At 40.6% G+C, this 24,244-nt stretch overlaps 1 protein-coding gene across 2 annotated transcripts in view; it reads right to left on the reverse strand.

Annotated features, from left to right (window-relative positions):
• Positions 1–4,542: 4,542 nt before the first annotated feature.
• Positions 4,543–24,244, reverse strand: part of RFTN1 (raftlin, lipid raft linker 1) — a 96,401-nt gene continuing 76,699 nt past the window's right edge. For both annotated transcript variants that reach the window (XM_062569292.1, XM_062569291.1), the window contains exons 7-10: positions 20,608–20,723; positions 11,481–11,584; positions 10,548–10,629; positions 4,543–6,950 (exon numbers count right to left, since the gene is read on the reverse strand). In XM_062569292.1, the coding sequence (XP_062425276.1) occupies positions 6,522–6,950; positions 10,548–10,629; positions 11,481–11,584; positions 20,608–20,723 (731 nt within the window). In that variant the 3' untranslated portion in view covers positions 4,543–6,521. The remainder of the gene's footprint in view (positions 6,951–10,547; positions 10,630–11,480; positions 11,585–20,607; positions 20,724–24,244) is intronic.

A 24,244-nucleotide genomic window follows, 5' to 3' on the forward strand; every position in this document is an offset into this window, starting at 1 on the left:
CAAGTGAGAGGCTCCTGGTAGACATTTGAGAACCTGAGAAAAAGGAATGTTTAAATTAAAACTATTAAGTATTTATTAAATTTTAAAATGTTTAACAGATGAGGTCTCTTTGTTAATGGCTCTATTCTGTAAGTTAAACCTTTTTCAGATAACAGTCAAATAGATAATGCAACAAGTTTCCTGCCATCAGCACCTCTTTGCTCTACTAAAATAAGGTTGAAAAAGTATTACCACCTGGTTTTCAGCCTACACCAGCACTGTTGGTGTCAAGAGCTTAACATTTTTTCAAGGATCCCTTCCCTCTGCTTGCATAAAAAGGATACCACTCCAGCTTTAGTTTCCCCTCTCAAGAAGTTATTTTGACTTCAATATGCTGAGGCCATCTTAATCTCTTTTTGTCCCTTTTACTAGAGTCTCAAGATAGGTAGCCTGCAAGCCTCAAGTTGTAAAACCTACCGCCACATCTACATTCATCTAATCTTTGGAAAAATATAGTGTGATAGTCTAACTGAGAAACTCCTAGCCTGGGTGCAGCATGGAGAATCTCATGGGTATTGCTGCAGGAGATGATTGTCTGAGTAGACAAACAAATAATCTTGAAGCTCTTCATCAAACTGAGCTTCAAAGAGGAAAAAAAATACATACTTACTACAATTCAACATAAACCACTGAAGGAAACAAAGTTGCCTATTGGATCACGAAGGGGTGAACTCCTAATGAAGCTGAGATTTGCCTCAGGCTTTTGGCAACAATACTTCATCGAGGGCTTGCACCTAAGCAGTCATCTCCTGGTGACCGCAGGCTTATGCTTTGGTGTCTGCACTATACAACACTACTTGTCTGCTTGCATTACTTGTGTACTCAGCAGTCGTCGCAGACGCAGAGGTTTGGAGTCATTAAATTCCTTCCTGCTCAAATGAGGGGAACAGTTCCTTCCAAGTACCCATAGCCCAGTGGACACAGTTGTCCGTTCATTCCCTTTAGAATGTAAACAGGACAACACGCTTGTCACCAGGAATAAAAACAAGTTTTGTTTTGCTTTGCTTTTTTTTTTTTTTTTTTTTTTTTTTTGTTCAGAAGGATAATACTGACATGTCAGAGCTTGATGCTTGAAGGAAGCAGACTTTTTTTTCTAGAAAATCACAATAAATACTGCCATTATGAAGCTCTAGTGCCCCAAAATAGAAACCACCCACTAGGCTCCTGCATGTTTCAACAATTATATAATAAAAAAAGATTTGAGAAGCCTTTAAATGTTGTTTTCCTTGTGACTTTTAAATCACTAAGTGGATTATAAACTGGTTTATCCTTTTCCTTAATGCACATCCTTTCTTCAGAAGCCCAAATGTAATCTTTCACAAACTACTACTCAGACTTGCACCAAAGTGGCTATCTAATAAAAAGCATCTGACAACCCTTTGCCTCTGTAATAGTCCTCTTTCCCTCTAACCTCTTTCTGTCATCCCCTGTTATACTCAGCTTGAGAGCTATGGGGCAAAGGCACATCTTTCTAATTGTATGGTTAGGCCTGTTTGTAGATCATTACACACAGACAGCCCCCCCCCCCCCCACACACACACATACTGCATGTCACAACCCTCTGCAAAACATCCATTGGTTTGGGTTAGTTAACAAATCTTGCCTTGAACAGTTATCCTGCCAAAAAAGCATGGAACACCTTAATTCCATTATGCACATAATGGTTATAAGCATTATTTCCCATGCAAGAAGTCCATGGTTCATTAAGAGCCCCATAATGGCAATCAGGTTCCTCCATAGCTTTTTACTGTTGGTTGAGGCTTTTGAATCTTTTGGGAGCCTCCTCTTCCTATAGCTTTGTGGTCTTATAGTGAAACACTAGTTTCACCTTAAATTCTATTATTTGATCTGACTCCACCATAATAATTAAGGGGAAAAAAAGGCAAATTAACCATATAAGCATATGCCATACAAATGAGCATGATAGTAGCTTACACTGACAGAACAGAAAGCAACTCCTGTTGTTCAAAAGCTGCTGACTTGGAGAAACAACATTCATCCTCTTCACGTTGTCAGATCATAACTTTTAATCTTAGAAAATGTTTATTCATCTTATATTTGTATATTCAGCTAGAGAAGGACAAGGTAGACAAGAGCGACATTTACTTTTTTTTTTTTTTGAAAAGAAAAAGACTTTAGAATAATGCGTGTCCATCTATGTATTTAAATCTGAATTAGATGGTTTGCAAGTTACCTGGTGTGACAGCATTATTAGATTGAATCTTTCTCATTCTTGTGACATTTATTTTACTAGATTGCTGTGTGCTCATCGGGTACAATGAGCATGAAGTATTCCTACAGGATTTGCTTTAATTAACTGAAAAATAGTGACTATTCAGCTAACATTACATCAAGATACCTACTATTCTAGTTAGTAGGGTGCTTTCATAGTGAATAAAAGAAACCACTTAAATTGTAAAGCCCCCCCCCGCCCCCCGGCCCTACTATATGGGTAAGGTACTGGTTCGAGTCAGCTAGCCCATTCAGCACCACAGGTACCTTTCTGTTGCTGGATAGCTAGCTTCCTTTAAACCAGAAGCACATCACCATTTACAATCCTGGTGACATGAACTATATCCACAAATCTTAATTCAATGGTGTGTTTATGTTGTTAGCCAGCATACCAAATATTCTTGAGGAGCATTTATCATCAAGAAATTAGTATCCACTCTTCTTATATGCTTTAGTTCTAGGATGATGGAAATCCTGCATGAAAATCCAGTCTTGCTTTATTTCTGCCCTCTAATTGGCTCCCTGAGGCAAATGTACAATCATGGAAACTACAAAGACTAAGCAGGGTATCCAAATGCAAAGCCCTCCAAGTTACTGCTCCTCACCTCAGAAATTGAGGCTGATACAGGAACCAAATTAGAAAAAATATATATATTGTTCTGTGCTTAGCTTCACTTCCATTCATAAGTTCAATAAGTATTCATAAGTATTTCCATGATTTTGTTTTCAAGTGCACAGATCAAATTCAATGCATTATCCAAGATGAAGTGCCAATCCCACCTCCTGCAGATTTAGCCCCTCCTACACTCTGCATAAGCTATTTTGGATATTTTAGTTTGTTTTTGGTTAGCCTCAACATTTTGGATTTTTTACCTGCCTTAGTTTCAGCTGTCTGTTAAAATATAAAGCAGCCTTCTCTCCTTCATTTAATTCATCCAGCACTTTCTTCTATCTCAGTTCAGTCTTTGATAGTTCTTTATTTGCCTGTGCTGAATTTCTTCCTTTTTGATCTCATCCCCTTTCACGATTGTTGCCTTACTTGGACAACGAGTGGCTCTGAACGCAGCAGGCCTAACTCCTGCCCCAACAGAGTATTGTCTCTCCAGGGAGATGCAACTCCTGAGACTGCTCTACACAAGTGCAGTTTTCTGGCTTAACAAGGAAGCTTTTTCTTTTTTTTTTAAAAAAAAAAAATACACCAGCACACCACCTGCATGTGCTGTCATGCCTAATTGCCACCTGCCCATGCCTAGCATAGGGTAACATAACCCATCAGCTCCTTCCCTAGCAATACTCAAGGCTGCCCTTAGGAGAGAGGTGTTAGTTTGCATCCCTGCCAGGATATTGTGCCTGATCTGGGAGAAGACTAAGTTGGGCTTAAAATGCCATCTCTCCATGGGAGAGGGAAGAACTCCTCTTGCTGCCTTCTGCTGGGGTGACAAACCCTGCTCTGGACCAGGGGGCAGCTCTAGGTGAGAAGTACATATGGAATCTTTCCCCCTCCCCACAAAATTAATATAGAAGCCATACCTCTCAAGCCAAACTCCAGTTCCATCTTCTGCCACATACAGCCTCTCTGCTGTTGGAATATAACCCATGTTGATCAGGTGTGCAGACACATGAGTTAAGCTTGGCACAGCTGTTTCTCTTCTGGATTCAGGCTTCAAGGAGGATGCCAAGTGCTTGCTTTCACTTCCTTAGCTGCTGCAGGGTTCTTGATTTTTCAAGCCCCAAGTGGCAAAGGCAGCTGAGATTAAAAAAATGCCCTAACAGCTGCCCAGCCTTGCTGCTGTACCCTAAGTCTGCCTTTGCCAACTCAAATCACGTCTTTATCATCTGCGCTCAAGGTGATTTAAGCTCACCTAGTTTCCTTGAGATAGGGGTGTGGTGAAGGCACACACACACAACTTGAGACAGCTGAGCTAACTCAGAGCCACTCAAAATCACAAGTTGGATTTGATTATGTGAGTATAAAACCAAAAAACACTTGCTTTTTTAAAACAGAAAAAAATGTCAATGTTCTTTTCATCTCTTCCCACCCTTACTGGATCCGTGGCAAGGAGGGTAACTAAGCTTTTAATCACACTTTCAGCTAAACAAGCATAACCACCTCATAGAGCCTCACGTGTTCTGTTAGACTAGTGACAGCGAACTACTGTAGCCAGTTTTCCAGTATTAGTAACTACTCAGTAGCTAGAAGCTTCCCACCAGCAAGAGACCCTGAGTTCCTTCTTTTGGACAAATTATTGGCAATTGTGTAATCACCACAAATAGGAAACCTCTGGACGAACTTTATTTCTCTTTAGTTTTGTAAGCAGTTGGGATCCAGTTAAACACAGTCAAATTGCAATGCAATAAATGCTTTCTATTCAAATTTGACAAGTTCCTTATATTGCAACACTTTCTACTAGCAAAATGTTCATTAAATACAGTGAATTTTTAAACAAGATTAGTATAAAGCTAGTCCTTAAAACAAAAACCATCAGTAAAAGGATCCTATGCTAATAAGAATTGCAGACAATTACTTCTAACTTTCCAGAGCACAGACCTTGCATTTAAGCAGAATAAATGAAATAGATTCTTGAGCCTATGGGAACTTCAGTCTAAACTTAAGAAACTGAACTAATTGAAGAATACCACAAGAAGTTATTTACAGTCATGTGGTTAAGCCACTAAATTCAAAATAAATACTCTTCAATCAATGAAAAAAGGACTACCATGTTTTCTATGTTTGAAATGGAATACTTTAAACTCAAGTGCCGTTATCCAAATTAGATGAATATTCAAAATGCTATGATTTTTTTCCCATCTCTGCAATGTTCTGCCAATTGCATAATTTTTAGGTGTGGAAAGTACTTTTGAAACCATTCTAAATAGCATCTGATGAAAAACACAGTTTTTCTTTGTACAGCATTTTGATTTGAAGACTAATGAAAATTATTAGGCACAAATTAGCCAAGGGGAAAAAACAATACATCACTTACTTACAGGGTTCTTGCTTTAAGAAAAAAATAGCAAGGGACTTTAGAATGTATTTCTCACCTTATCACCAGATTACTTAACCACTTCTAAATAGGGATGAAGGTGGTACTGCTGGTTAAGAAGAGGGAAACCACTACTTCTTACATTTTAAAGAATACTTAAGTACCTGGAGAAGACTGGTATATTTTAGAAAACATATTATGCATGTGCATGTACTTGTAATTATCTCAATATAGTTCCAAATGTAAAAATGTTGGTTATTTTGCAGAATTATGTTTTATGTATCAGTCTTAAAACTTCGTTACTTGTATAAAAAAGGCCCCTCTATTAATGTATCTGTATTCTGCAACGACATGTAGTGACATTTGTTGGCCACTGACCTCTGCTATTTGCATGTCATTTCAATTCTCTCCCACAACACATTTTATAACAACGAGGAAGTGGTGAAGAATCACATGGAAAGGTTGAGAGGCAACACTTAATTCCATTTTTAGTGAAGATACACATTCAAAGAAGTGCATTTTACAGGCTCTCTTTCTGCTTTTCTATCTTCTGAAACCCCAGCAATTATTCTTAAATTGTTGATTGGCAAGCAGACTATAAATTTAAGAAAATAGGAAATCACATTTTATATTGGAATCATCTGCCTCACACAAATTTACTAAGGGGGGTCATTTACCCAAGGTACCTAATACAGGTACACAGTTTGCTTATTGCTTTAAATATCTGCAAGAGCTAATAAAATTCAGAAGAGCGTATCATCAGTAAATGTTATTCAAGATAAACACAGATGCAGCCATCTTGTCTAAGCTTTCCAATTTCAGCCTGTTTAAGCCCAAATACCATTGTCATGACACTACAAGCTTAATGAAGAAATAACATATGGCACTATATCTTTTCCAGCAAAGATATGTTGACAGAAAAGTATTACAGAATAAAATCTGACCAGTTGGAATGTTTGCCTTGAACTAGATACAAACCTAGTTTGCTAACGTCAGTCACAGAGCAAACCCAAGCATGTTTTCTGGCCCTGTATCCTGCCCACTCTGCAAAGCACACAGAATTTTGCAATTTGCCTCTGTGGGTTAAAAAGCCCAGGCCCTGCAGTTACTTAAGACATCAAGAAACTGGTGAGCTGAGGAGCCAAGTAAGTACGATGCCAAGGAGACGCTGAATTGAGCAATGGAGTTAGTGAGGGTGATTAGCACAATCTGTTCTTTTCTATTGGCAAAGTATCAGCAACTCACAGGATTCTTGAAACGCAGGTCTTACTCGCAGGAAAAGTCTGTGTCCGGTCCGAGCCCATCGCTCCCGCTGCAGCCGTCAGTCGCAGGAGCACAGTCTCCCCCATTTGCTACCTCCTGCTCGCAGCACTCGGACGTGCTCTGACGGAGGCAGACCTGCGTTTCACTTGGTTCAGTACTGCAGCTGGCACGACGCGTCTCCTCCGATCCCCCGTCCTCCTGGGTACCCCCGTTGTCGCTCCTCGCTGCCTCCTCTCCCAAGTCTATAACATCGCCCTCCACATCGGGCTTTCCTCTTGTCGACATTTGCGCTTCTAAGTTTCTTGTGTTCTCTGCAATCTCAAATTCCTGCTCCTCCTCTGCCATTTGCTTCTCCCTAGAGCTTCCTTTAGCCTTCATGGATTTCTTCAGCTGTTTGTTGTGCATGTCTTCTTTGGAGAACCTCCAGTGAAACTGCAAGTAAGAGATCCTAGTGTTAAAGGTCATTTGAAACAAACTCAATAGACATTTGCTTTCCTCAATAAAAATGATTTTTTTATTTAGTTTTAATTCAAGGGTTAGTTTCACTACAAATATCTAAGATTTAAAAAAGGAGTAAATCAGATAGCTTCAGATCGTTTGTGCCTACAAGTTTGTAGCTATTACCTGCAGAAGAGAGGCTCTGCTATTTTACATGCCTAATAGGTTTCTTTCTAAAGGATGTTTCACCACTGAGCTAATAACCCACAGCATCCTGGCAGACAATCTGCACTGTGTGGAAACCAAGAAAATGAAAAGCAGCACAAACACAGGCAGAGGAAGCAATCCTACAGTATTATTCTAATTTTTTTCTTCAGGTTAGCAGAGAACTAATGAGGTCTGGCTGATGCACATGCCTGTATTCACCCACTGTGAAGGCAACAGTGCTAAAAGAGAAAATGTAGAAAGATCAGATTGTTTGTTCTGCATGTTTGGATAGAAGGCATGTTATGTTGGCAATTTGCACAGTGCACATGTTCAAATACATTTTTTAAGCAAGTTATCCAAGTATTCTGTAGTGTCCAGAAAGGGACCTTGTCTTTGTGTGAAGGGACAACTATGTGACTGTGTGAAGAGCCTCTGCATGGAGCTACTCTAAAGCGGCTCCAAAGGCTTATCTTATCCAGAAGCCCGTAGTTCCCAGAGAACTAGTATTGGCAAGGTGAAACCAGCATTTTGAAACCTTCACAAACCTTTCAAAGCCAGTTGAGAGGCTGAAAAGCACCAAATGTATCCCCTGATCTGCTTGTATTAAACCATAAATATGTCAAAGAAGCCAAAATTGATTTTAGATTATGTTTTTAAAGACTTAATATTTAAAATAAAGTGATAAAGACTACAACAAACTGTAAAATGTTCTGAGCAATTTGCATAAAAGCTTTCTGAGGAGAAAGCATGAAGCTGCCTTTTGCAGCACTCACCACAAGACTTACCACAACCGCCATTTCAGGAGACCTGTTTTAACTACTATTAAAAAAAAGAGAGAACCAGCTATACCTTGAAATACTGATACAATAGGTACAACATGGAAAAGTCTGACAAATGTGCCATTAACTTATCTGCTTCATTGGTCAAAAATTGACCAATTCATTAATTGACCTTCCCAAGAAAAGCTAGAGCATGTGCCAAGCCACTGGTGAGCCATCTTACAAAAGTTTAATAAGAACTTGGGAAAATGCACGGAATTTCTTCAGTGGTATCCAAGGTGATGCAAACTCAGTGATGGGTTTAGGAGGAAATGTTTGGTACTTTCCACACTACATAAATCATCTCATCTGGACATGCAGGAAATTCAACTGTGGTCCAGAAGCCTTTTTTTTTTCCACTACAACCACGTCTGTACCAAAATTGCTCAAGAGAAGGATATGCTCATAAATTTTTGATTTTAGCTATTTAGTTCTTAATCAAAGAGGCCACTAAAACTAAGTTTGCTACATTGCAATGATGCAGCAATGCTCTTTCCTTCTGCTAGACAGAACTTAATGTAAAAAAAATAATCCCACTAATAGGTAGAAACTGGCTTTCACAACATTCTTCTTGTTTTGATTTTGAGGAAGCTAACTTTCTCCTTTCTCTAATTTTAAAAATATTTAAGTGAAAGGTGACATCTCAATTTTACAGCTCAGCTGTTACAATTCAGACACCTGTATATTTTCCTCTTTGATTTTCAGAACACCCACAACACTCTCTTTAATTCAAAGCTCTCTTTGACAGAAGGTAGGAGCAGGGCTCTGAATGTAACGAGGATTAAACTATAGGAGACTCTGTGTGTGTCTGCACATGTGTGCATACATATATTTATACATATAGAAGTGTACATGTTGTATCTCACAAAAATCTATACAGCTAGTTTCTGCTGAAATAAGCCTCACCGGTTATAGAGTGAAAGAACTTCACTGGCTGAAAACTGCATTAATAAGAATACTTCTTTATTATAAAAAAAAGCAAAATAAATTTTACAACTCCTTGCGTGTTTCCTTTTCTGTTTATCTGCCTAAAATGATCAACAGTTGGTTGCTGCACATAGATAGGATGGATCAGTTTCCAGCACTAAAATTTCCTTTCAGTCTTATCAATCTATTTCCCTCCTCAAAGTGTTTATCTACAAATGTTTTAAACATACTGTATTACAAGTTGCTAAACTCCCAAATCAATAGATCTGAGAGCCTGGGAGTTTGTATGTGCGCAACAGTCAGTAACTTAATCAAATGCTTTTTTGGCATCTTTTAAGTGACTTGTAACAACCATTTCCAGCTGTTGAACAAGTCTTGCAAATCTTTCTGTAACTCTCATCAGTGTGCCCCATTTTTCTTGACCTTTGGACCAAAAATGGATTTCATTAATTTCTCCTACCATGTATGTCCATCTATTTAATAATGCCTACAAGTAAATTCTTTTATCAGCCAGACATTATTAAATAAGTTTTAAAATATGTAAATGAAAAAATCATTTTTGGTGGTATGCATCTGTTTCTACAGCACAAGAAATCAGTATCATACTGACTTATCTATTTGAAGACACACAATGGTTTATAGGTTCCCATCTCGTCCATTAAGCCCACACAAAATGGTAGCAAAAGAATGACTGAATACAGCCATTCAGCCCTCATCCCAAGACCCCCTTAATCACCTGAAAACAGAAAAACCAAGAAAAATGGGCTTTGGAAGAGGATCACAGGATAATCTAGGCTGCAGCTAAGCTAATAAGAGAGGGTAAATCCTAAATCACAGCCAGGCTACTAGCAGCTCGCTCCTACTTTGGTCAGTTCAAATATTTTCCTGATCCAAAGCTAAAAGCTAAAAGATGACTTTTCGGAAAACCAGACTCCAAACCAGTGAAGGCTTTTTAGATGAAAACAACTTGTGCTTCTCCAGAACGCTGCATGGAGCGCTGCCGTTCAGCATGACGGGTTTGGGCTGCAGTTCCCACAACTACACGTTTAAACAGGGAGATGGGAATACAGCCACGCATCCACACACACACACGGGCCAGGAGCTGTCAACGACCTTCTCAGTTATTTTAGCTGGGTTCCGATACTTTTTTTGTTAAATTCTAGCAGAAGTCATCAGCATTCAAGCCACAGCTATAAACACCAGCCAAGATCAGGCTGGCCCTGTGCTAGGCTCCATCTACACGAGCAGCTAAGAAGCGATCACAGTCTAAATGGAAAAGACAGGCAGTGGGCGAGAGACAACAGTGCTGCTTCCACCTTGCAGGTAGCGAATATGGGCAGAGGGTTTTAGGTCACGTACGGAGGTTTAGGGCAGAGCTGCAAAGATAAATCTACATCTCTTCTGCTGACATGAGATTAGCAGAGAAGGAAATACAGGAACTTGCACGTCACTTGAGCATTTTCTGTTTCTTTCATTTGAACTGTTCAATTCATTGGGTCTTGCTGCTGTTTTGCCAAGCTCCTGTATCACAGAAAAGTTGAACAGGCCATTCTTACTTCCTTGGGAAATCAATTAAAGTATTAAAACACTGCCAGCAAAGAAAAAAAAAAAAAAAAGACAGGTAGCCAAGGTTATTTACCTTAGATTCTTTCTTCCTTGCTTTCTGGGGCAAAGAAGGTCTCTGAAGAAAAACAATTTGCTTCGTGGATAGATTCCCCTCCCTGAAAAGAAACAAATACATGCTCCTGAGAATGATTAAATCCACATGCAGCCATTCAAAGCCCCAAATCCATCTCAGTCATTTATTTCTACAGGTTAAAGACGAATACAATGAATAATGACCTAAACGCAGCCCGTCCCCAGCGTCCTTAAGCAGCAAGGCAGGAGGCACCAGCAAATGCCACCTGCCTTTACACAGGGGTGCCCTGCTGCACGGTCAACTTGGCCCGTGCCACTGACATTATAAACGGGCTACCGAAAGCCAGAAGGGAGGGTGAGAAGACATGCACCTTTAAGATCCAGGGCTTACAAACCATAATGATGACTTTCCGTTCACTGGTGTATTTAAACATATATTGAATACTGGCTTTCCCCCAGCATGGATGGCCTTTCTGTGGTTGGGGTTTTTACGGGCAGTATCAGTCTTCATTTGGCTCTCTTGCAGAAACAGGCATATTTTTATTTTTTTAAGATAAAAAATCAGGACTGATTATGTTCATGTATATATAAATGCATTCTTGACCAAAGAAATAATCAACTGGGAACAAAAAACTCGGAATGCGCATTCCCAGTGGTTAACAGTTGGGATGACTGCTTTTCACCAGTCACCAAGTGTGTTTTGTACATTTTTATTTAAAACCCCACAAATGTTACTAAGAGCGACGCAGACCCCCAGGGCTACCATCGAGACGCTGCATCCCGCCAGCACCAGGCAGGCAGCGACTACGAACAAAACGAGTTTTGACAGCGAGGCAACGCGTGACTCCAAACCATAGGGCAGGTTTGGACTTTGCTCTAGGGCCTTCCCGGGCGCCTGCTCCCCGCCGGGGACCGGCGCACATCGCCCCCGTACCTGTTGGTCTTCACCACGGGGGTGGGAAGGACGCAGGTGAGCTGCCAGCCGTAGGCTGCCAGGGAGTTCAGCAGCGGCACGTAATCCGCCTGCACCTCGGCTCCCTGGGGAAAGGAAGGGGGAGAGGGAAAAAAACCCCAGCAGTTAGCATCATCACTTGGCGTGTGACATTCAGTCTGACTTAAAAAGAAAAAGACAAGACAGAAAGAAAGGGAAAAAAAAGTAGAAAAATGTGTGAGGGGGTTTTCTGGCGAGGAGAGAGGTGTTTTTGCCCTGAAATGCAAAGTTGCTTTGTGCATGCAGCTAAGCAGGAAGGAAAACATTCAAAAACACGAGACAAAAGACTCGATCAGCCCAAACCATTGACCGGGTTGGTTTAAAGGAGTAAACATGCGATTTTGCTTGTACGCCGCCTGCATCCTGCCTCTCTAGGGCTCCACAGCCACATGGCATCTGGGCTCTCCACAGCCAAACAGGACCAATTCGCTCCCCCCGCACAAACCGGCCCCGGCAACTTTCAGTGGGGCTAAATAAGAGGAGCCAAAAAACAATCATCTCCTTCCAAGCAAAAAGATATTCAAGTAGTTAAACAAACAAACAAAAAAACAAACCAAAAAAAATAAAAAAGGGTAACGCCGCCTGGTCCGGATTCTGCGCTTGCCTAGGCGGGACCGGCGCTCACATCAACCAGGTCACTCCGCAGCGGCGGCTCAAGGGCAGCAGAGGGAAAATACAAATACAGGTCTAGCACAGGTCTAATCCCTTCCATCATGCACAGAAAACACACAAGCGTTGCCTTAAAACTTTTTATCCACTGATAAACTGATTTTATCCCACCGCCGATTTTACACAGTTAGGTCCTTGCTACTTTTCTCCCTGCTGAATAGCAAACGCTGTAATTCTCCCATGGAGAAAGACTGCTGATTTCAACCGACTGCTCCAGGGGGGCAGCTAATCGCCCAGGCTCTCACTAATTTAATAAATACATACCGCAGCACATTTACTGGTTTTTAATTTTAATAAATACAGAGCAGGCAAATAGTAACTATTAGTCTCTACAAACTTAACTATATACCATTAGAATAACAGTTATATTTGCCCCATGCATGTACACTGGTTTTATGCGCTTGCAAGCTATTTTAATTGCCTATTCTCAAAACGCGGTGAGGTACAATAGTTTTCCCAGTAAATTATAATCAGAACAGTTCCAAAAAATCCACTTATTCTGAGTAACAGTCATTTGATTCAGAATTAATTCAAATCTGGCTGTAGTATTTCAAAGTATTTTAGTGATTTCCAATCTCAACTATTCTTTTCGTCTAATGAGAGTAATTTAGGTCACTTGATATCTTCATAACTGAATGATTGCCTGATTATACCTATTAAAAACCTGATCTTCGCTGCAAATGCAAATAGCTGAAGGAGCTATACCACTCCTGCTAAAAAGGAGAATATTTAGAAAAATCTCCTGCAGAAAGTGCATGCAAGATCTCACTGAACTAACCTTGCTTGTGATTTCTGTGCAGACACTTTCAGGGGCTTATCGAGCTACGGCTGCTTTACTCCACCACCCCGTCCAGACCAGCATTCCTCGTAGAGAAGGAGATGCCCTGCAAGGGGAGGGCAGTACCGAATGGTGTCTGATGCACCTGCTCGGAAGCTGCCAGGGCTCCTCACGCAGCCGTGATCGTGGCAGATTCAGAGTCTCCACAGATTCCCGTTTCCCTCCTTGCTCTTCCCACCCTGTCCTTGCTGTAAGATGGGTGTTTCCTTCCTCTTTCCAGTTCTTAGACAAGAGCATCCAAAGAGGATGACACATCTAGATGCCTTTAACAACTAATGTCTAAAGAAAGCAGATTAATAACATGCTGCGATTTATCAAATCGGTCAATAATGCCTCCTACGTTTAACAGTGCTCCGAAAATAAAGATTAAAATATGCAACATTAGGAATATTAAGTATGGATGAGAGCCATCTGCCATCACAGCCCTGCCACGAGGCACCAGGAAAGACCCACAAAAGCATCTGACCAAAACATTCCCTCTGTCAAACAGTGTTTGCAGGGGAAAAAAACAGAAGCAGCTCACTCATACCCAGAGCGTGAGGACAGCAGGTCAGGAAAGACGGGCAGAGCAAACCTTCATTGTGCCCCAAGCAACATCTCGTGTTTCAAAGAGGATTTCTGTTTCAAATTCATTGCCTGAGGATGGCGATTACTAAGGAGAACCTTCTCCTTATATCAGGATATGCAACAAACGTCAAAAATCAGAGCGATGTTAGGGCAATGAGGGAGGACACTCATAACAGACACAGCTCACTTGGCTGCTGCAGAAGCCAAACTGTTCCGGGGACGTGCTGTCACTCCTGCCACAGCCCGCGGTCCCCGCAGGCTCCGGGTGGCGAGACACGGCTGGCTTTGGACCTGTCTGACTTGTCAGGTTTAAACATCATCTGCAGCAGATGATGCTGTATTTCACCATCCCAATGGTGCAGAAGGGAAAAGAACAGGTAAAGGTTCAAAAACAAAACTGAATTTAAGATTAAAGTAAATTAAGCTTCAAGAAAATCAAAAAAAAAATCTGGAAAGGGGAAAAAGATCTGTTGCAGGAGTGCTGCAAAACTGTATGGTGACTTCTTCTTTTCTGTATGTACTGCTACCCAAAACCACAATCTGCACGTTGGCCTGTTTGGAAAAGAAAGTGTGTACATCACGCAGAGGTCCACACCTCCTCCAAACTGCTCCGAATAACTAGCTGTGCCTGAAGGCGACAGACACGGAAAAAGGACTCACTCCTGAATAAATGAGTGGAATTCATACGGGCTTCAAGCTTCTTACCTCCAAATTTAGATAATTGCAGCTTTAAGACCATGGAAAATTAATTATCCCTTCCCATCCAGAGTTATCACTAGTAATCCTATCCCACCGCTGGGATTTGTGCTGCAGCAGGAGGCACAGCTGTACAGACCTTCAGGACAGTTAGGCAAAGAATTGGTGTCATATTGAATGCTTTGCAAAGCAAAAATGCATCTAAACAAACAATACACTGGGGGCTGGGTGGGGAGGAAAGGGGTCGTCTTGTGTTTATTTTATGCTTAATATTGGAGATCATTAAAATTATTTTATCTATTATTATTTGAGACAATGGAAATCTAATTTCAAACATACGGTTTCATAAGATGAAACTGCAGTGCTCTTTCTAGCTAACAAATTGGGATTTGAAAACCAGTAGGAGCAGAAAGTAATGCCAGATCTCTGCTGAAAAAGAAGTGTTCAAATAATAATGTGTATCAAACTGGGAGACATTTCATTCCGTGAAAGGGTGGAAAATTTTAATTAACTTGCTTCCCACTCTCCTGTGGATGATAAGTAATCTCTGATCACACCTTGAGTGTCAAGAAGCCAGAGCATATTGAGCTAGGTTTTTTCCTTGACTTGTAGCACATGAAAAGAATTCATTTTATTTATAGTTTTACTGTTTGTTTTCAACATTTTCTTCTCTCACAGTAGCTTTAGCTTATTAGAAAAACTTAAAAAAATATGATTAAAAAAGGATAAAGATAATATCTAGGGCAAGCCACATAAACAACTGCATTAACAATTTTTCTTTTTTTTTTCCCCCCGCCATTGCAGCAATTTTAACCACAGAGAGAAAATAAACACGGCAACTACTAAGCTCTTGTGAGACAGAAAAACATTCTTTAGAGATCATTCTTTCCTGGGCTAAGTGAGTGTGATTTAGTTACCAGGCAGCTATGGATTGTCCCTATTTAATATTTTCTTCCAAGGTGGATTAAAGAATGGAAGATGGAGAATCCCATTAAATAAGCCTTAATAAAACCCCTGAGGGCAAATCCTAACAGGCTGCGTACTAAGATCTGGGGACAGATGGCAAAGAGGACGGGAAGTGAAAAACACAGACACTTCACAAGCACAACTACTGCTCATGGAGGAAACGGAGGCGCATTCGCATCCAGTTCCTTACAAAAACTCCTTCGATAACCCCTTAGAGAGGCAACGTGCGCTCCTGCCCAGCCCTGGTCTACACGTCTCCACCACCACCAGAGTCACAATCTTATTCCTAGTTCACTGAAGGGAGAAAGAAGTGGTGAAGGCAAAACTTGCACTCCGCAACTCTTGAAAAAGAGGGAAAAGTAAAAGAGAGACGTTAAATGTATACGGGCTGCATGAGAATGACCTGGTAAAAGCTGCTGCAAATGTTTTGTGTTTGCAGCAACACCCAGAAGACAAGGAGGACAAATCCATGCTCTAAACTCACGAATGATTTTTCTGCTCCACTTTTGGATTTTTTCCACAGTCATTTCTGTTAATTACCTGACATCATCGATCCATTACAAAACCTTTATAGTAAGCAAAAGCAAAGTTGCACAACCGATCCAGGAACAGAAGTTGGACCATGCTCCTCTGGTATTGACCTTCTCCTAAATTTTAATGAATAACCCTGCAGAAGCTTGTTACTCTACGCTCACTGAGAAACCCGCCAGCAGGTAACAGCTCCGTGCGGGAGGACGCCCGGGTGCTCAGCAACAACCGGCTGCTTTTGATGGCAGGCAGGTCACTGACACAGGTTAGCTACTGGGCTGGGAGCTTAGTGAAAACTTAAACCCAATTAAAATAAACAAACAAACAAACAAACAAACAAATCCACAGTCAGGCTTCTACTCGTTATTCTGGGTATGTGTAATTCAACTTTTTTACGGTTATTCGTGATAAGTGAATTCACGTGCTGTGGGGTATGTTTGAGAACACAGCAAGGCTCTAACGCTATACCGGGTAGCATTCTGTTAAGACAGTTTTTCTAAGAAGTCTGCAGATTCAATGTGGCAGCATTCACATCTGTCTATATGGCAGTGTTAAAATAAATAAAACAAACAAAACCCCGTTGCCCGTAACACCTGCTTCTCTCAGTGACTTTTGTGGATGCAAATCCTACTTTCTGGCCTACGCATAAACTGCTAAAAATATCTAGGTGCTCCTGATACAGCCTGCACTTGCAAAACGTAAGCACATTTGTGCAGGGACAGTTTTGCTTTCAGCAAAGCATAGGACACGCACCAAAAGCTCCACAAGGAGAACATACTGATGCAGCGCATTCTCCACAAAGGAAGCATGGAAGCATCTTGTAAAATGTGTTAAACTTAACGTTGCACAGGAACCACACGACAATTCCAAATACTTGGTCACATAGCACAAGAAATAAATATGTTCTAGCAAATAAAAATATTTTAAATAAAAAAAATTTTTAATAAAAAGCATTTTTAGTTTCCCAGTTCCTGCAACACTTGTGCACTCTGTCTTTTGCTGAGTACTGAGTTCATGGTTTGCCTGTCAACTGTTTTTTGGAAAAAATGTAGAAAAAAACCTTCCAAGAACTTGTAGGAGCCAGGGTGTGTGGCCAAATTTCCTCCACACAGCTTCCCCGGTGTAATTTCTTTCAGCTATAACTTACCCACGGACAAAATGCGGCATCCGTAAGGAGCCTTTCCAGTGACCACCCCCTCACCATGAAATGCATCACCTATCTCCACGCACGTCGCAGAGGTCCTGCCCGGCCCCAGGTTCAGCCAACAGCAGAGCCCACCTTGCAGCTGCCCTTCTCCTGCCCGCTGCCCGGCTGCAAACGCCACGTGTGGGGCTGCCAGCGCCTGCTTCCCGCGCCCCCATCCCAAGCCAGCCCTGCAGGGGAAAAAAAATGGGATGTGTGCCCTTTTGGGGTCTCTCCAACTTGAGGAGCTTGAGGTGCTTTTTCTCAGCTTGTTCTTAAATGGAAAGTTCAGATCTGATATGCTCATTTTCTTCCTGAAAGGTTTTATGGGTGAATGGAGAACAAATTCTTATCTATGATCCTGTCAGAAGCCTAAGCAAACCGTGACAGAAAAGAAGTGATTTTTTTTTTCACTCAGATTGTTTCAAATCCTGTGCTTTTCTGGCTGCTTAGTTCCAGTGCCCTTTGCTCACATGGAAGAAATAGTTGCTTTGTTAGGCTATCAACGCTCCCAGCTCCACAAGGAAGTATCAGAAAAGTTCCAAAATCATATTGCTGCACTTTATTACTAAATTTATCAGCAAAATCAAAGAAAGAATAGCCAGTGCATTTTAATCCTATGTAGCGCATACTACTCAGTTCACTAGATAAACATATATGTCTATATACTGTTTTCTTATCTATTATAAAAGAAAGAAATCAGCATTATAAAAGCCTGTTTAGATAACAGCCTCCTGTAGGTTTTTTCAGCTTTTCTTAAAAAACAACAAGGGGCAAAACATCAAATATTATGCCCAGACAAGAGACGTCCTTTGGGTGATACAGAGGGTCGCTCACAGAATCGCATTTTGTGCTCATCACCATCAGCTCCTTTGCTGAGCTGGTCGTGTCTCTCTTCTATGGCCGGGGACAATACAATGTAGCTTAATTGACATATGATCTAAATCAGATTTACAGACAAACCCTCATTTCCAGCAATTTTTTTTTAAAGGCTTACATTAAGATAACTCACAACCTAGGCTCAGCAGAGATCATTTTTTAAATCTTTTGATATGTTGCGCTCTAAGAGGTTTACTCTGTCTACAGCTGATACTGACCCCGACCCATTCTGCCAGGGAAACAGCAACTTTAGGATGTATTTGAGATTTTAATTTATGTCACTACACCAAAGACATAGTATGGCAGAAAACTGAAAAGTAATGAACCACCAGCTAAAGACGTTCAATGAGAAAATACTTGTAAATTAAGGAACAGTATCCTCAGAATGAACAAGACTTCAGAGTAAGAACAATGCAGAAATTCAAAATAAATGTTAAGGCACTCAACTTCATTGATAGTATCACCTATTTTGTCTTGAGTAACGGGGAAGAGAGGGTGATGGACTAGAGTTGGGGAGAGCGAAATCATGCAGGCTTTGATTAATCAGAGCTGTCTACCCCCATTTGCCTACACAAGCAGAATTAACACCATCAAAGAAGTTTTAATGCTAGATCTCACAGGCAGTAGTGGAAATAATGTGCCCTGACATTTTTAGAGTTAAAGTGATAGGGACGAGAGCAGCATTTTGTCACTAGAAGTCCTCCGGTCATCTGCGGAGGATGCCACAGCTCCACTTTGCCTGAGAAGAAGGAGTTAAGCTCCTGGGAGCTGTTACATCCTGTGGCTGCCGGGCAGGACCACATGCTGTGACAGCTGCAAGCTTTGCATCCTCCACAAAATGACATTTTACACGCAGACCCAGTGCACGCCGGTGTTCAGCGTGTTTTCTCTATTAGCCTTAGCAATTAAAAACGCAGCACCTTCTCTGCTCAGAGGTGCGCCAAGCCCTCTCTTGTGCCTCCAGGATTAACCAGGAAAGCGTCACCTTTTCATTCAGAAACCTTCGGTTGCTCGTAGCCTATTTTCAGTGGCCCCAATACATGCTATACGCCGGCCCTTTTCTTTTGCTGTGCCTGGGCTTCTTTTCATTTGTTTGTCCGTTCTTCTCAATTGGGAAACGGCACAATAAATTCACATTCAGCTCAGACCACATCTGAACAAGACTACAGCTCATCCAGATAATCAAACCTGATGCAAATTTAAAATAGGGATCCATTACACAAATTCATTTCATGCTGTCCATCAGCGCTTCTTCCACCACCGTGGTACAAACAAACACAAACAGGACAGACAACTCAAAAAGGTTAATCTAGATCACAGCTGAGCCTATATGAAAAAAACCAGTCTAGATTAGTGAGACATTCCAGTGCTCCAAAAGTATCTCTGTGATAATGCTTTGAATTAATCCTTCATAGAAACAAAGCACTTACTGGCTTTAGGACATTGTCTGTCATCACTGAACTCAGTCTCCTCCTTTATATATCTCTCACTTTACAGTTTCTTCCTCTGGCACTTCATTATTCCACGCTCATAGTAAATAAAGGTGAATCCCAAGGGACTTCAACAGAGAGGCTACTTTGTCTTCTGGAGTCACTGGGCAAGTGACTACAGATTCCCTCAAGTTCCAGCATGTCTTTCACCCCTCTGATGACTTTATCTACCTAGGCATCTACCTATCCCTCAGAAAGCAAGAGGCATGAATAGCCAGTTATTCAAATTTCAGGAGAAAAAAAAAAAAAAAAAAAAAAGAACACAGAGGCGTTCAGCTCCTCTCTCTCTCTAGACGAGAAGGGCCTCAGCAAAGGGTTTCCCAGTGCTTCCACAGGCTTTTTCTTCTCCACATCTTTCACCTTCAGGTTGGTGGGAAATGTATCCATCATGTCCCCCAAAGAGAGGCACTTGATCTTAGAAGGGCAAAATTTCATACTTCTACCTACCACGGCTTTAACACTTGAAAGGACCCTGCTACAAGACACTCCTCTGCATGTGTGTGCCTGGCTTGATTTTTTCCTCAGATTTTACATCATTTACAATATATTCTAAGCTGGAAGATATGGCATTGCTTTTATAAATACATAACATTTATTTCTGGCAGACCAGAGTAGCCAAACAATATACCAAAAAGAACTTTTAAAAATTAGGTAATGGTATCTTCTTTTTCCTTGCGATCATAAGCCCAACTTTTTAATTACCTACCCATGTGTCAAATGTGCTGCAAATTTGTACTGATGAATCTGATCTAAACAGTATTTCCACTGATCTGAGTGTGCATTTATATCAGTAAAAAAAGCCAGCATGGTTTCTTTCTACACTCTTTACATTCACTTGACTATTCTACAAATGTATAAACCCATGTAAACTGATCTAACATACAGGGATCTATTCAGAACATACCTCTTCTTTCAGCATGAAGGAGGTCAGGGAGAAGCAAATGCAATTATTTGTGCATTCCTACTGCAGCTAGGTCTACCTAAAAGGGCTTCCCCTTTACAGCTGCGGTACTAGAGTGACTGGTGTGATTGTGTTGCCCTGACAACCAGTGGAGATCCTCTTTGCAGTTATTCTATCAGACATTTATATTTTTAGGACAGACAGCCCCGAGTTTTGTTCCCACCAACACTCACATGCCCTGCCTACAACCACCTGTGAAATAAAGCACAGAGGGAGTATCTTGCCTCAGTATCGTGATGATTTGGATTTATTAAAAGAAAGAAAGAAAAAAAAAAGAACAAACGCACACATACCTTCAGTACAGTCCACTGTTCTACAACAATAGCGTCATAGCCCTGCACGGTTTTATTGTCTTCTACAGCAACATCTTCAAAGAGAAATACTCCGTCTACTGTTCCATGTAAGGAATCTGTGAAAACATAGGGTTATTTGTAAGCTTTATGGAAGATACCCTATGTAGTGAGACATCTGAATTTATTAATAACAAGTTCTTCCAGGCACATTGACAGAAAAGCATATAGACAGTCTAATTCTATAAAATGGATGATACTAGTTCCACTAAGAAGGAGCAACTACCTCTGTCCACTGTGTCATTCCAGAGTTTGTCCTCAAAAAGCACAGCTCTTCCACTTTGTACAGATAGAATTAATTTAGGCCTCAATTCAGCAGTACTGCCCACGTACTTGAAGTTATACAGCTGCTTTGTGGGCTAAAAACCACATATATAATACATTGCAATAACTTTTCAAGGGTTTCTGTAGGGTATGCCCATGATAATGACCACAGCCATTCATTCACACGAGTCAGAGCACTATGTATGGATCTGACATTAAAATTACAGGGTCTACATGGACTAGGGAAGATCTGGCCTACCTGAATAATGTGAAAGAAAAGAGACATCCACTACTATTTCATCAGTTTATGACGGCATTTTGACCATCTGGTTCTCTGCTCTCAGTTGGATATCCAGCATGTTCAGCCTTTATTCAGACTACATACACTGTTGAAATTACTCAAGCAGCAAGTTCTCCTTGATCTTAACCATATACTCCATAACCAGCAGTCACTCCTGTGTGCCAGAACTCTCTCCCATGTATTCAGATTTATCTGCTCCATGACAGAACAGAATCAGGATAACTGAAAAAATTGACTGACCTTTCTGTGCAATATATAAAATCTCAATTAATGAACATCTGATTTATATTTTAAAAGCTATTGTAAAAGCACAATATTGTACTCTTTATGAACACAGAGAACTCCAATCACATTTTCAAAAATCATTTTGTTTAGCCCATCCTTCTAGTTTAAATAACACATTCAGCCTGTATGACTGATTATAAGTATCTTCTTCATTCCCCTAATGTTGTATTTTACTGGGTTTTTTTTGCAAGTTAACCAAAATTCTCTTTTATCCCCTCCTCCAGCTGTACATCTAAGAAAAAAATCAAAAGTTACTAATCCTTAAAAGAAAAATTGAGATTATGCTTTCTTCTGTAAATTTATTGTAAAAATGTTACAGTTTTTTTACTATTAGAGAAGTTACAAGCAAATTATTAAAAATAGAGGTATAAAGTTTTTTTTATCTAAGATAGTACATCGATTTTATTTATTGATGTCAAAGCATCAAGAATTTTCCTTGCTTTTTCCCTCACCTACATCATTCTGTATGTTGTACAAGATACTCATATAGCATTTCTCTGACAACCACTCTATAACAAGACTTGTACCCACAGCTCAGCTCAGACAAGGTAATGGGAGAGGGTGTATACTTTGCAAAGCTTTCTCTTACCGGCCAGCAGCAGAACTTTAGACGCAAGCATGGTTTTTCATTGATGTCTCATAGAAAGGGTGACAGATTTCCCAATTTTTTTGAGTTCACAGTACTCTGCGGGGGTCCCTAGCATCCAGAAAGCTGCTTTGTCTTCCACATGTCTCCCCTTTTTTCTCCTCAAAATAGATTCATTCTTCTAGACAAGTCTGCTTAGTTATTTCCTCCTACTTTCTTGGTGGAGGTTAAGAGGTCAAGAGATGATAGCAGGAAAGCATCACTACCTCCTAGGGAAAATAGATATCAAACTTGCGAGTAATTTTCACACAGGAGGCAGTGGAGAGGATTAAGTGGCTCCCTACTTCCTGCAGACACAATCTCAGTCAACATCTTCTGATGTTACTATGTGATTTAAATTCAATTTATTATCTGGAAATGCAAAGCCCACAACAAACTAGACTCCTACAGTCAAGGACTTCTCTCTGCAAATGCACGCAGCAAGACTGTTGCAGGTATAAAGCATGTGCACATCCCCTTGCTTCTATTTACATGGTCAACTACTCTCTTTTGTGCCATTTCAATCAAGTCATTAAGTTCTAAAGGGGCAGATGCAAATATTCATGTCTAAAACAAAACAGATTTTTGAGCTCAGTTGCGAGGAAAGAAACTGTAAACCACTTACTGGTAGCTTTCCTTGGGATTTGGTTGGGAGACTCAAAGAACTAGAAAAATATACTGTCTACTTTCATTATGTCTGACTCCCCAGACAGACTTCCTGTAACTCCGTTCAGATTAAAGAGGGACAAAGAAACCTCATCACTACAGTCTGCCGTTATTACACATTGCTCCAAAGAGGATAAACTGGATTACAAAGCAGTAACTCCTTTCAGCAGCTGTATCTGGAAGAAGACAAGGGTAAGAGGCAAAAAGGGAGGTATTTTGCCCATTTGTCATCTAGATAGATTTCTTCATCCCAATGAGGAGAACAGACATTTTTTGTTGTGAAATAATAAATAAGAACAGTTAAGCGGCTGGGTTACAGGTTATAGCAGAGCAAATGGGGTACAACATTTATATCGTATTTCATTCAGAAATGGCACTGTGTTAGGCCCCAGATTTAAAACCTGGAACAAACTCAACTTCTGTGCAAAATATCTTATTCCAATATCCAAACCCCTATTCAGATCTATTTTAGGATGAATAATATAAAAATAACCCTTTAATTTTTCCAGAGCAGGGATCACAGAAGAGTAGCTAAAAGGCCAAAAGCAGAGAACCATAGATCACCACTACACACAGACATTCAAATATTTTAAGAGAAATTTTATACGGAGTAGGCGTTCTGTTAATGTATTGTTAATTCTGTTAATCAAATACAACATCACACTCTTGCCACAGCTGCAGCTTGAGTTCTACCTACTCATTTGTCAGCTATTTAATAAGGGATCAAAACACAGTCAGCATGTGTGTGTTTGCACTCACTCATAAATCATCCTTTATGCTTCATTCTGCTGTGCATTCCCCCTACACAGTTCACAGCTTCCACATATTTGAACATCGTGGCACATATGTAATGTTTTAGAAACTAATAATTGAGTTGGTGCGAACTTACAGGCAGCAGATAAACTTGGCTGCACTTCCTTGTACAACGACTACCGTTGCTTGAATGCTCCATCTAATCAATTCTAAGATTCATTTATCTTCTGGCCAGAAAAGATCCCTATGGAAAATCAGAAAACTAGAAAGGGAAAGCTGATGATGGGAAGACAGCTGATGATGCATGCTGGTATCTGTTCAACAGAGCGATGCTTGCGAAAAACTCCCTAAGAGGAAATTAGTTGATGACACTCATTACGATTTCCCCCCTCATCTCCTCTCTACCTGTCCCACCACAGTATTTAACACTTTCTTGCCATGAATATGTCTGCCAATTCTCCTATCTTGGCAGCACATCTTTCCTTTTAAAGCTCACCCACCACTCTACTAGCTCAGAAGGGGAGGTAAAGGAGAGAATAAATGGAGCATGCATCCCCAATCATGTCAAGCATTTGGGATGCTGAGAATAACTGCGGCAGAGGAGAAAGAAGAAAAGGGACTTAGGGTATTGGATTTTGGAGAAAAGGCACACACAGTGTACACTATGGTGTCAGGATTAGCAGGAA

This window comes from Rhea pennata, chromosome 2 (assembly GCF_028389875.1).
Source record: "Rhea pennata isolate bPtePen1 chromosome 2, bPtePen1.pri, whole genome shotgun sequence".
NCBI classification, from domain to species: domain Eukaryota; kingdom Metazoa; phylum Chordata; class Aves; order Rheiformes; family Rheidae; genus Rhea; species Rhea pennata.